This window comes from Canis lupus, chromosome 17 (assembly GCF_011100685.1).
Source record: "Canis lupus familiaris isolate Mischka breed German Shepherd chromosome 17, alternate assembly UU_Cfam_GSD_1.0, whole genome shotgun sequence".
NCBI lineage: Eukaryota > Metazoa > Chordata > Mammalia > Carnivora > Canidae > Canis > Canis lupus.
Genome location: NC_049238.1, coordinates 31,889,906 through 31,904,190, shown reverse-complemented (window position 1 = coordinate 31,904,190; position 14,285 = coordinate 31,889,906). Strand labels below are relative to the sequence as shown.

The 14,285-nt window shown below is 38.3% G+C and overlaps 1 protein-coding gene across 4 annotated transcripts in view; it reads left to right on the top strand.

Annotated features, from left to right (window-relative positions):
* Positions 1 to 1,707: 1,707 nt before the first annotated feature.
* THUMPD2 (THUMP domain containing 2) overlaps positions 1,708 to 14,285 on the top strand; it is a 37,894-nt gene continuing 25,316 nt past the window's right edge. For 2 of the 4 annotated variants that reach the window (XM_038561342.1, XM_038561344.1), the window contains exons 1-4: positions 1,708 to 1,852; positions 10,418 to 10,553; positions 12,149 to 12,555; positions 13,372 to 13,449. In XM_038561342.1, the coding sequence (XP_038417270.1) occupies positions 1,727 to 1,852; positions 10,418 to 10,553; positions 12,149 to 12,555; positions 13,372 to 13,449 (747 nt within the window). In that variant the 5' untranslated portion in view covers positions 1,708 to 1,726. Of the gene's footprint in view, positions 1,853 to 8,069; positions 8,125 to 10,417; positions 10,554 to 12,148; positions 12,556 to 13,371; positions 13,450 to 14,285 lie in introns of those variants that run through there. The other 2 variants (XM_038561343.1, XM_038561345.1) reach the window with 2 other exon arrangements.

The window sequence follows — 14,285 nt, the reverse complement described above, 5'->3', positions numbered from 1 at the left end:
TATTAACTTCCTAACTCATATGCTCTAATAACATCTACCCTCTGATGTGGCCCTTCTGCCCCCAACCCCTCAACCACACACATGGTCACATTTATGTATGCTGCTCCTACTACCTGAAAGGCTACACCAGTACTAACACCCACTCCTACCCCCCATCTCCACAGTCATGTAACTTAATACAACCTTCAACACTTGGCTCAGGAGTCATTTTCATAAGGAAGCCCTCTCTGCTGCCTCTCTGTACTGCCACAGCATCCTGGGTGCATCCTCACTAAATCAATCTCACCATTCTCTAAACCCCTTAGAGTCCAAACCCTTGCTTACTCATTTTAATATCCTCAAGACTTAGCAGGAGGTCTGGCAGAGAGTGGCTGTCCAGTATTTGTTGAACTATGTCTGAGCGCTCACCATCTTGGGTACAGAATGTACAAAGTACTAAAGGGGTCTCAAGGGTCTCCCCAAACAGACTTGAGTGTCAGGAACCCCAAAGCATAAAGAAGTTGGGATGAGCTATGTCAACTGCCGAGAGAATGAGAACGTAAGTCTGAAGGCAAAAAGAGAAGGAAGGAAGGAAGGAAGGAAGGAAGGAAGGAAGGAAGGAAGGAAGGAAGGAAGGAAGGAAGGGAGGGAGGAGGGAGGGAGGGAGGGAGGAAGGAAGGAAGGAAGGGAGGGAGGAATTTGCCAGAATGAAAGGATCTGAGAAGTTTTAGGACCAGAAGCTTGAAATGCTTGTGTTACAGGATTCTATAAGAATTTTTTTACTACTGTCCCAGTAGACCAAGAGGTGGGGCGGGGTGGGGAGGAAAAGAGGGAGTACCTGTTACTTGCCTAGGTCCCATTGGGAAGCACATGAGAGGTACTTGCCAGAAAGATAGTCATTCGTTTAAGAGTTTCTATATAACTTCATATACGCACAGAACTAACGTAATGCTGTCAGCCTTGTAATATGGATTCTGTTCCTCCCAAGCAATATTTTCATTGCCAGTTGAAAATTCAAAATTCAAGAAGCCTCTTCAAATACTGTTAAGAGAGCCAATTTAGTTGGGTGGCCCAAACTAGATGGTGCATTCTTTACCTTGGTGGTTGACTTAATAGTGCAAGGAATGTGACCTGCTTTATGAACATAAAAACGTTCCGTTGCAGAGTGGCGATTTCTGCTCTTGATCCCGAGGATTCCCAGCTCTGGCCCAATTCCTGGTGAAGACGGAAGAGGGCTCCTCGTTTGAGGAGAGTAGTGGGACAGGATGGAGAAGGGGAGAGGGGAAAGTTGGGAGAAATGGAAGCGAGCTCATTATCCTGGGTATCAAGACGAGCCTCAGCTGTGCCACTAACTGTGCCTCGGCCTGCCTAGGGGTCAACTTCCTCAATTTCAAAAATAAGGCAGATGGGTTAGATGACACCAGTCGTTTTTATAGATCCGATAACGGATCCCAATTGTATCCCATCCACCTGCGAGTCTAAGTAGTTCAGATGCCTAATCAGGCAAGTTTCGAGCAGTTAACACAGGAGACCCACAGCCCCCGCTCCCAGGGGACCGGCCCCCGACGCCCCCCTCAGGCCCCCCCACGCCGTGGCCTCCCAGCGCGCTCGCCGGGCGCTCCACTAGACCCCCCCACGCACTCCCCGCCCGCCCCCACGGCGGGGGACACGGGGACGCGCCGCGCGCCAGGTCACGTGACCCCCACGGGCACGTGACCCCGAGGGGCGGGGCCGCGCGCAGGCAGACATGGCGGCGACGCCGGCACATGCCGGCCCCCGGCCTGCAGCGGGCGCCCGGTTCTTCTGCACCGCAGGCCGCGGCCTGGAGCCCTTCCTGATGCGGGAGGTGCGAGCGCGGCTGGCGGCCACGCAGGTGAGTCGGCCTGGCTGCGCGCCCCGGCTGGAAGGAGGGCCGCCCTGCAGCCGCCCGGGCTCCCTCCGCGCCGAGGCCCGTGTAGACCCTGGAAAGCGACGCGAGGCCCCAGCTCGCAAACCGCGGACCCGCAGAGGCGACAGCCCCGGGCCTCGGAGTCCTGACACATCCTTTAATGCCTGCTGGAGAGAACCGCCAGTCGTTGTCCCCTCCACGTCTGTTACCGCGCGTCTCTCACGCCTGTCGTTTTACTAGAAGGGGGGGGCGGGGTTGGGGCAAGTTATTTCCTCGGATGCTTTAAAGGCGGGTACAGGACAGTGCCTGTGGTTGGAATTAGATCCGTCGGAGTCCGAAGCCTTCCTCCACCCTTTAAATACAAATGCCATCCTCAGGCTCAGTCACTTGACCCTGTCAAGGTTCCTGACCATGGCTGGGTTGCCTTCACAGGGTTGTTGGAAGGATTGTATGACACAGGGTACGTCAAGTACACCCAGAACACCGGTTCAGGGCAGCCCGGGGGGGCTCAGCGGTTTAGCACCTGCCTTCGGCCCAGGGCGTGACCCTGGAGACCCACGTCAGGCTCCCTGCGTGGAGCCTGCTTCTCCCTCTGCCTGTGTCTCTGCCTCTCTCTGTGTCTCTCATGAATAGATAAATAAAATCTTTAAAGAAATAAAATAAAACACCGATTCACAGTAGCTGCAAAAGCGATACCGTCTCGGAGGCCTCATAGTCCAACTGCTGGAGGAAGTTGACAGTTGCTGGTATTTTCTGTTCATTTCAATGAAATGAACAAGGTTTTTTCCACGTGAGTTTCCGTTCTAGAACATGCTGAGCTGGTTCATGAAAGCGGAGGGAACAGATGTCGTAGAAACAGACTCCAGTAACTTGATGGGCTCTCTATGACCGTGTGAATGATGGGTGTTTTAGGAAAAGGAAAACTTACTGAATGAAATTGACCGTGCCACTCTAGCAGGCCCTGCAGAGCTGGAAGCCACAAAAGGATTTTCTGCGGTGAGGGTGTTGGGGGCGTGGATGATACAGGGAGGGGGTCATGAAAAAAAATGGCATCTGTCTTAGATTACCATCCATTTGTGGTTTGGGTCCCAGAATTTAATAGAGTGTTGCATGTAGATAATCTAAAAAAAGCAACAGTATAAGATCTGCTGACATCCATGAAGCATTTACTGTGTGTGAGGCCCACGTTCTTAGGTCCTTACTCTGTATTCACCTGCTTAGTTTTCACAACAACCATATGAGGTAGGCTCTACATTTAACAGAAAAGGAGAATGAAGCACAGGTAAATCCAATAAATTATTCAAGTCATGTAAAGTGGCAGACCTGGGATTCAAACCCAAGCTGTCCATGAGCTTAGGTATAAGTATATAATCATGTCCAACCCAGACAGGCCAGGTACCTGGGTCCAGTTCCTTGACTCCTGTGCAACCATTACATCATGCTGCACTGATTTTTTTTTTAATGTTAACTTAGAGTTCTTAGTATGAAAAATGGAAGGCTTACCCCAATTGGAGTATGTCTAATTAGAAAAATTATCCTCTCTGCTTGTTCCCCATCCTCTCTAAAGACAAAAGGAGATACAGAGTGCACAGTGGGTGAGTAGGGGGCTCATCACAGCCAAAAAAAAAAAAAAAACCAATTTCAATTAATTAGAGGGATAGACTTATTGGCAATGGGAGGAATTAAATGTCAAGAGATTTTGGAATTTCCATATTTTGATTGTGTATGTTTTAAGGATATACTTGGAACTGGGATCTGAACAAATAACCTCTGAAATTCCATCTCAGTTTCACTAATATAAACTCTCAAAGTTAAGGCAATTTTGAAAGAATAATGATAGCATCTAACATAAAGCACTTAAAGTGTGTCAGATGCTTTTATGTACATTGGGTACGACTTAATCCTCAAAAGAATCCTATGTGATAGGTCATTTTTCCCTCCATTTTACAAAGAAGTAAAGAGAAAACTGATGCTACCGGGTGGAGCTGGGACTTGTATCTGAATCTTTCTTGCTTTGAAGCCATGTGCTTTACTACTGCATTAAATTATAGTGGGGAACTGCCCCAAAGCATGTAGGTCATTTTTGTAACAGCATGGAAAAGAGTGTATGAAGACTTTAGAGGCCAAAGACATGTTCAAATCTTAATCTTCTTTTAAATTTGGGCTACATACTCAAATTTCTGAGTCTTACTTTCCTTGGATATAAAATGGAGATGATAATACCTACTTTAAAGGATTAAAGCAATCCTTGAGGTAAAGATCCATAGCATGTATAACACAATGTCTTGCAATTAATAGGTGATCAGTAAATATTGCCAATGAGTGAGTTACACAGGAATTCTTAAAATCATTCACGCAGTAACGAGACTGTTAGAAACTGGTTTGCTGCAAGAAAGTTAATATTGTAAAATCTGAATTTACAAAACAAATTATTTTAGAAGTGATTGTTTACTTTTACAAATTAATCACACCTTTCTAATCAGTGTTTCTCCAGTTTTAGTGAACCTAAGAGTCATGTAGGGTGCTTTTTGAAAATGCATGGCCCAGTGGCCACCCCCAAAAACTTCTCTTTCAGTAGGAATGTACACAAGCCCAGTCATTTGCATTTTCCTGCAAACTCTTCTCCCCTCAGGTCACTGATTTAGGTGCTTCCTCAAACATGCAGCTTGCAATAGAAAACATCCTGTGCATTCTGTATAGCTTTTCATCATGGAGAATTTCAAACAAAAATAGAATAGTGTGAATCTTATGTACTCATCGACTGGCTGCAAGCACAATCCCGTAGTGAATTCTGATCCATTAATACTCCTCCATGTTATTTTGAAGTAAACTCAAAATATCACTTCATCTGTAAATGTTTGCCTATATAGTAAGTCACCCTTATCCTTGGGAGACACGTTCTAGGACCCCTAGTGGATGCCTGAGAACATGGGTAGTACCAATTCTATATATACTGTCTTCTACTAAATATATGTACTCATAATAAAATTTAATTTGTTAATTAGGCACAGTAAGCAATTAATAATAAAATAGGACAATTATACTGTAATAAAAAATGTGAATGTGGTCTCTTGCTCACTCTCCTGCCCTCTCTCTCAAATTATCTTATTGTACCATACTCACCCTTCTTATGATGATGTTAGATGACAAAGTGATGAGATGAAGTGAAGTGCGTGACCTTAGGCTACTATTGACTGACTCTGATGGTACTTCAGAAGGAAGGTGGTAGGGGCGCCTGGATGACTCAGTGGTTGAGTGCCTGCCTGCCTTTGGCTCAGGGCGTGATCCCAGGTTCTAGACTGAGTTTCGCTTTGAGCTCCCCACAGAGAGTCTGCTTCTCCCTCTGCCTGTGTCTCTGCATCTCTCTCTCTGTGTCTCTCACGAGTAAATAAATAAAATCTTTTAAAAAAAAAAAAAGGGGGTGGAGCTTCAGGACTATGATTGTAGGCATCATGACATGGCCTTATGCTATTGACCTTACACTATTGACAGGAAATGATACCACGGATAACGGGACTACTGTATATCTAAAAGAAGAGGACTTATATATGGTATAATATAGAAGAGATAATACATATAATGGCTCTTTTTACAATATAAACCATAGTATCATCATGTCTAAAAATAATTTCTTATCAAATCACTGTTCAAATTTCAACTTGTCTCAAAACGCCATTTTTAAGTTTGTGTATTTGAATGAGGAGTCCAGTAAGGGCCACACATAATGATTGACTGATAATCTTTTAAGTCTCTTTTATTTTTAAAAAAAATATATTTTAAGTCCTTTTAATCTATAGATTTTTCCCTACACCTCTCTTTTTTCCCCCAGCGATTTATTATTGTTAAAGAAGCAGGGTTGTTTATAGTCTAGATAGAGCAAGGGTCGGCAAACTTTTTCTTTAAAGGTCCAGATAATAAATATTTTATGCTTTGTAGATCACATATGTGGATCACTTTGTGGTTTCTGTTACATATTATTTGTTGTTGTTGTTTCTTTTTATATCCCTTTAAAAATGTAAAGACCATTCTTATCTCACCAGGCATCATTTTCTGGCCCCTTTCTAGTCTAGAGCTGTGCTATCCAATAGGAGGTGGTGGCTATTTTAATTAATTAAAATTAAAAATTCACTTTCTTAGTCACATTTCAAGTGTTCAGAAGCCACATGTGCTAGTGGTGACTGCGTTGGAGAACACAGGTTATAGAACATTTGAATCATCACCAAATGTTGTTGGATAGCACCATTGAAGTTTCCACTGGTCCTAGGTAATGCCAATTATATCTCCATGTGGTAGTTTAGCATGTTTCTCTGTCCTCTCTATTTCCTGTAAATTGGAATCTTGTAAGTTGTATCTAGAGTTTGTTCAGATTCAGGTTAGATTTATTTTTCCTCCTGGTGGTGGAGCCAACTTCTTTATAGGTTCCTGGATATGTTTAAATGTTTAATCTATATTGTATAATTATACATTTTATTATGTATAATATATTTTATATACATACATACTATATATTTATTTTACCTGGACTATCTTAAAGAAATATATGGGGAAAAGTCAAGCTTTATTTTATAACGGTGTTTAGTGTATTTAATACTGTTATTTACTATAACAATAATAGCAAGAATGTTTTTAAGATAACACTCAATATAATAAAGGTATACCTAATGCCAGCTAGCCAAAAAGGCCCTGTCAGTGGATTAATTGGTTTTTATAAACCCACATAGCAAAGACTTTTTAACTTGGGTCCTGAACCTTAAGAAGACAACTGATTTTTAATTTTTTAGTGGGGTCTTGGTCATAGACGGTGGTGGGGTAGAATCTAACCAGATAATCAGGTTACTTCATAGTTATTTTTTTAATGAGATAATTGTATAAGATTGATTTTTTAAGAGTCTCAACTTTTCTTGTAGATTGAATTTTTTTAATTAAGTAAAATATATTTTTTAATTCTTCTGAAATGAATCAAAAAAGCTCATGTGCCACCTCAACTCTTCACCTAGCAATTTAAAATTAATTCTAAAACTAAATTACATCTGTAGAATTAGGATAACTTTGATATCTCTCTATTTTTCTACATGTTTTTGCCTAGACTTGAAGTTTTCCATTTTTGTGTTAGACTGGAATGCTTGAATTTTAAAAGAAGGGCAAAAATGGTAACTCCTTAGCTATACTAGCTGATAACAGAACTGTTTTTACTTTAATAAGACTGTTATTTCATCTTCAAAAGTGTTAGACATGAAAGCAGCTGATTTTAGACACTTGGTTATGATTTAATTCCAAAATGGAAAAAACAGATTGTATATATAAATAAATTTTCAAGTAACAAGTATTAGGATGAAATATCCTAAAATGCCACATTTCTCCCCTAAGTATTATAATTGAATATGATCAGATAAACAAAGCAATAAACAAAGAAAAAAGTTAACACCAGCTTCAGCAGTTTTTGAACTCATAAGCACCAAAATTCATTCTCCCTATTGCTTTAAGATAAAATACTTTATCTTCACCAAAGGTAAACCATTATCGTCCTTTTGTGTATATGATTATTTGATTCTCGTAGTGACTGTTTTGTAATTTAGTAAACTACTTCTAATCACATGCTTATTACTTGTAAAAGGAATGCAGGCCTTATCTTGATTTTTAAATAAAGAGAATAATGTTGGTGTTGGTTTTGAAAATGTATTTAGCATTTTAATGCCTCAAAACATTCTTATGGTTTGATTCTCCAAATATAGTAAATCTTTTAGTTCCTTTTAATTAACTTGATTTTCAATCATTTCTTTTTGTTGTGTTGTTCTTCCCACCTCCCCCAAATGATGTTTTTAGAGGAAGATCAAGATAAAATGTTTCCCTTCATATTCAAATAAGTAAGAAAAGATAAGATCATTTTACAGTTAAATAACTATAAATTAATATCTAGATCACTGACTAGGTTAAAATCACTGGTCTAGATGTTTGCATAAGTTTGTTTATAGGACTTGAATCTTAAAACCATACACTTTTCTGTAAAATATTTACTTCAGTTCCCCCATAATCTTGGCAAAGTATTTCATGTCTGTTAACTTGTTTTATGGGGGTTTTAATATCAGCTATATTTTTATGTCAGGTAACATAAAATATAAACTTTTTTAAAAATTTTTATTTATTTATAGAGACACGGAGAGAGGCAGAGACCCAGGCAGAGGGAGAAGCAGGCTCCATGCAGGGAGCCTGACGTGGGATTCGATCCTGGGTCTCCAGGATCACACCCTGGACTGCAGGTGACGCTAAACCGCTGAGCCACTGGGGCTGCCCCAAATTTAAACTTTTTAAAGTTACTTTTTAAAACTTTATTTTCAAGTTTATTTTATTTACTGCTTTTATTTTCAATTTCTAAGCAATTTATTTTTTTAAAAGATTTTATTTATTCATGAGAAACACAGAGAGAGGAGAGAGAGAGAGAGAGAGAGAGAGAGGCAGAGACACAGGCAGAGGGAGAAGCAGGCTCCATGCCAGGAGTCCGATGTGGGACTCCGGTCTCCAGGATCACACCCTGGACTGAAGGCAGCGCTAAACCGCTGAGCCACCCGGGCTGCCTTCAAGTTCTAAGCATTTTAACATATATATTTAGTTTTGGTTTTTTTGTGGGAAAATGTCACCTTTGCAATGAGAAAGAAGTAAATTCTAGAACCTAGAAGTTCTTATTTTATTTCCTTATCCCCTTAAATGTTGATTCCTAAACATTCTTCTCATTCCCTGCTTTCTCCATCTATCTTTGGCCAGCTGCATTGCTGGTACCTAAGATATTTGGGTTTTATTTTTATTTGTTTTTCTGGCTTTATTGAAATATAATTGACATATACCATTGTGTAAGTTAAAGGTGTGCAACATGTTGATTTGATACATTTATATATTGTAAATGATTACCACCATAGCATTAGCTGACACCTCCATCCAGTCACACAATTACTATCACTTTTTGGGGGTGAGAACATTTAAGATCTGTTAGCAACTTTCACCATACTGCACATTAGATCCCTAAAACTTGTTAATCTTATAATGAAGTATTTGGATTTTAGTTGATGTCAGTTTAGGGCTTCCTCTGCAGAGATTCTTCTTAATCAAGCTAGAATGGTAATCCCAGAAATTACCATCCCAAAGGCTTGATTAGACCATATCAGATCAAAAGTACAAAAATACTTGGAATTCAAGTTGCTGTTGGATGGGAACTGCCTAAACACATGGGATACACCAAGTTCCCCGTTACCTCAGTTCTAGTAGATAACCATATTAGTAGAACCATATTAGCCCATGGCCACCACTAAAAGGAAAATTTTAAGATAATCCACATCCATCCTGAGCTTGAGAGGGTTGGGTTGAACCCAAAAGTTTTAGGACTCCCTTGGTATTGAGCACCATTTGCCATACCTCACTAGACTCACTATAGTCTAGTCTCACTACAAACTCAGTGAGTCTTATTTTTTATTTTCCTTTCCTCTCTGGCTTTTACCGTATACCCATCCTGTCTCCAAAACCTCTTTCGAGTGTGATGCATGTTTCTTGCTGTTATCCCTTTTCTAGTTCCACAGCCAAGTATCTCATTATTTCTACCTCAGTGATCTACTTTTTCCTCCAACATCACAATCTACACTCAGTACTTTATGCCTCTTCTAAAGTAATTTTTTCTGCTAGCTAATTCAGTGCTGTCACAGCTTTCATCAAAAGTCTATAATGGTTGACCATTACCATCTGGGGTACTCAAATTTCCATGACCATGTATCAGACTGGCCTGAGCTATGCTATGCATCCACCTGATACTATCAATCCGCATAACATAGCAAATTTTGCCATGCTGACTTACAGTTTACTTCAGCCAGGCTGTCACTCCCACCTCTGCGTCTTGCCCTTGTTCTTCTGTTAGAATGTTAGAATCTGTCTTCCCAAATCCTCCAGAGTTCTTTCCTGAGACTTTTACTAATGACGGTTCCATATTCAGTGCTACTTATTATACCTTGTACCTGCAGTTTATCAGTGCATTTATTATATTAAATTTTTAAAATTCAAGTTATTATTAATTTTACATTTCAATTTGTATGCCAGTGTGTGTGTGTGTGTGTGTGTGTGTGTGTGTGTATATATATAAATTATCATTCAACTTTAGAATATATAATATATGCTGGATGCTTCCCGGTAGACCATGAGGTAAGTGTTTAATAAATGCCTACTGATGATGTTAACCTTGGGCTAGTCACCTGGTTTGTCTGTGCCTGTGCAGGCACACACACATGCACACTTTACACAAGGTACCTTGATATAGATTATGATCTTAGTCACTGTCTAAGCCTCAGTTTCATAATCTGAGAAATGGGGGTGATAAAAATCTATCTTAGAAGGTTGTTAAAAGGATAAGAGGGAAAATGTATCCAGAGTGCCTAGTACAGTGTCTGACAAATAGTACATATTTAAGAAATGGTGGTTTTTATTGTCAATGTAGACACTGTGTTTTAATCCATTAAGAGAGGAAAAAGGAAATGATTCTTTCTCTGACACAGGACTAATCTTTTCTGTCTTTAGGTTGAATATATTTCAGGAAAAGTTTTCTTCACCACCTGTTCTGACTTAAATATGCTGAAAAAATTAAAATCTGCAGAAAGATTATTTTTGCTCATTAAAAAGCAGTTTCCACTCAATGTTCCTTCTGTAAATAAAGGTACGGTATATACCTGTTGTCTTTACCCCCATGATATTCTGTATATTACAGTCTTCTGCTTGATAATTAATTTGTACGTTGCACATTTTGAAGATTCATTCATACCTGTGGGATCATTAATTATGTATTTTCTGTATTTCCTGAATATTATCACCATGTTAATCATATTATCACCTAATTGTGTCTCTTTGCAACCTGCTACCTATTTTCTAAGCGTTAGTATCCTAAATCACAAATCTTCGATGTCCAGACACCTTCTCTAGTTATACATAGGGTCATTGCATTTATTTAGACTAAGGAACATGTAATAACCCAGAATGCATGGTTTTAATAAGTTGATCAAAACTATCACTTTATACATTTATACTTTATACATTTTAACCAGTGAGTTATATATAATTAGAAAAAATACTATGTAATACAATTTCTTGCTTAAGGGACCTTAAATTTAAGGTTTTGAATAAATTTATACCCATTTATAAAGCATTACAGTTAAAGGGAGCTTAAGAGATTCCCTCTCCACTCTCTAATTTTATAACTATGCTACTAAAATAATTTAAGGATCTTAATGGAAGCACCAGAAAAGGGTCAGATACTGCTAGTCTAGACATGGCCTTAAACTTAGTTTTAATTATTGATTGTGCACAAGAGATCATGTTGTATTTTGGTCTGTACTAAAAATGTGTCAATAAAGATACAAATGGCAAGAAATCAAAACAGGTCAGAAAACTTGTTATAAAGCAAACAGATCCTAAGGAGATATACCATGGGGTCAGTATAATTTAATCCCAATATTCCACACATTCTCATCTTTAGAGGATATAGTAATTACTCTTGGGTCAACTTGATAAACTTTGTTCATCAAAAAAAGATTATACCAGGGGTACCTGGGTGGGTCAGTGGTTGAGTGTCTGCCTTTGGCTCAGATCATGATCCCAGGGTACAGGGATCAAGTCCCACATCGGGCTCCCCACAAGGATCCCACTTCTCCTTTTGCCTATGTCTCTGCCTTTCTCTGTGTGTGTCTCATAAATAAGTAAATAAAATCCTAAAAATATATATATTATACTATATTGAGCATGCTGGCAGTCTCTCAGTTATGAATGGTTTGTGTATCTAAAATCTTACTTTTTGAAAACTCATTTTAGGATGCATGCTATATGGTCTAAGATAGTTTCAGTATTCATTTGGTCTGTTTCTGAGCTCTGTTTTGCAACTTATTCTGTTTTTTTTACTTAGTTTTTATAAGCAAAATCAGCATTATTTCAAAAATCAATACTCTAGCTCTATGCATATATTGAAGGTATAGATATATGTTATCATAGGACAAATGATCTTGCTAAAATATATGATAACTCTATAGGAATTTTAAAATAGTGTTGATGTTAAGTATGGAATATAAGAATGAGCTTTATTTTGCATAATAGCCTTATGTTAAGTTCTATAAATCCAGGTGAAGGTAAACTCACTATTCAGGTAGCAATTTAGTAAAACTTATTTTAAAGAAATAGAGGTAATGGAATTTAAGGGTGATTAATATAATAGACTGTCTTTAAAGCTTCAATATAGGATAAACTAAGATCTTATTTATTTAGGAAAAATATTTAATGAAATGCAAAACCTTGTAAACGATGATCCAGAAAGTTGGTTGAATGCCATTTCAATTTGGAAAAATCTTCTTGAACTTGATACAAAAAAAGGTAAACTTTCTCAAAGAGATGCTAACCCACTGAAAAGAAAAGTAGAAGAAAATGACATCATCAATCCTAAGAAATTAAAAACAGAACAAATGCAAGAGCTACAAGAGAGTAGGGAATGCCAGCTGGAAAAGGAAATAGAAGAAGAAACACCGGAGCAAGATTTTCTCACTAAAAGAGAAAAATCTCAAGAAGCATTTCAGAATGATGTGGTAAAAGCAGGTGATACCCAAAACCAGAAGGACTTGACTTTCAGAGTTTCTTGTCGCTGCAGTGGAGCTATTGCAAAGACCTTTACTGCACAGGTACACTTACCTCCCAGGATGAAGTTCCATTTTCTAAAAGAATTAACCACTCTTTAGATTTAAAATGAGAGGACAGTCTTTCACAGAATAGATAGATAACTTGGCCTTGGCAGATAACTAGGCCTAATTTCATATAATTAAATCTCTTTAAAAATGCATTTTCCTTTTTAACTTTACCTCAGATGCTTAAGAGTAGTGGTATGCCATTCCATGTAATGGCCTCCTCCTTTTTTTACTTTCTCCCTCAAAGTTTCCTTAAACTCATAGGTACTCTTTACATTGGGAAATCCTACAATTATTATCCTCGGGTTTCTCTTCAGCTCTGTGTTTATTATATTGGTTTTATTAGATGGTTGCTCTACATTATACCTTGTATGTATGATTGTCAAGGACCCAGACGCAAATACACAAATGCACTCAAAATCTCAGCCATCTAAGGGAAAGCAAACACCACAGTTTCCTTCAAAACACTTTAGCACTTGGCCCTAGCAAAGTTCGTTAATATAAGAGCACAGGTCTTGGTCCTTGTTTGGCCAGCCTCAAAGTCAGACCCTAAAGATGGAGTCTAACACTATCATTCTGGTAGTTTCTAAATATAGCAGATTATAGTAGCTCAAATAACCCATCTTTCATCTCACATCTATTTCCTACTATTGCCTTGAACAGAAAACACGTGTCATATTTTAATATTGTAACCCTAAATTACTCCCAGATAGTCTGACTTGATTTTCCTACATGCTCTCTTAGTTTTTGCTTACATTTAAATGTAAAATTTTCATTTTTAGTATTCTTTTCTATAACTTTCTGCTTTTTCAGGAGGTAGGAAGAGTAATTGGAATTGCTGTTATGAAACAGTTTGGATGGAAAGCAGATTTGAGGAATCCAAATTTAGAGGTACTGAATGTTTTATTTTATATGCCTATAACCTAATTGTTTAAAGACAATGTCAACTATCTGTATTGTACTTTTCACTTTTGCTTCAGACTTTTTTTAAAAGGCTTGTCTACATGAATCTAGCAGTCAGTTTTCTCTTTAGCAGTAGAAAAGTACAGATAGTTTTGCCAGTATTTTTCACTGTTGAAAATGTCTTATCCAAATAAGATGTTTTGGGATGGAATTGTTTTGTCACAGTTGAATTTTTAAAAATTTATTATAAGGATTCAGAGATCCTCTCTGCAATCACTATAATATGTATTAAGTGTCTAAAATAAAAAATTCTGGCTAATGATAAAAAAAATAAGCAAATGAATAGAAAACAAAAAGGTCCACACAAAATTCAATAGTATGTAATAGTGGCTTTGTTAGGATTCTGGGAAATTCAGTAGTATGTTAATAGTGGCTTTGTTAGGATTCTGGGATTATGTTTTTCTTTTTTTTTCTCTATTTTCAAAGTTAACAATGAGGTTACATGAGATTTTTCATTGGAACAAAGTAAACACTTATATGGGGAAACCAAAGCTAGTATTAAAAATACTCTTCACAGAGTGCCTAGATGGCTCAGTCGGTTAAGAGTCTGACTCGATTTCTGCTCAAGTCATGATCTCAGGGTCCTCTGTGCTCAGCAGGAATGTGCTTGAGAGCCTTTCCCTCTGGCTCTCCCCCCACCCTCATGGTTCTTTCTCTCTCTCAAATAAATAAGTCTTAAAAATATTTTTTTCACCTTTTTGAAAACCATCTGATAAATTTGACAGGTAGTTTAGTCATTTTCATGATTCATTGACTCATAAATT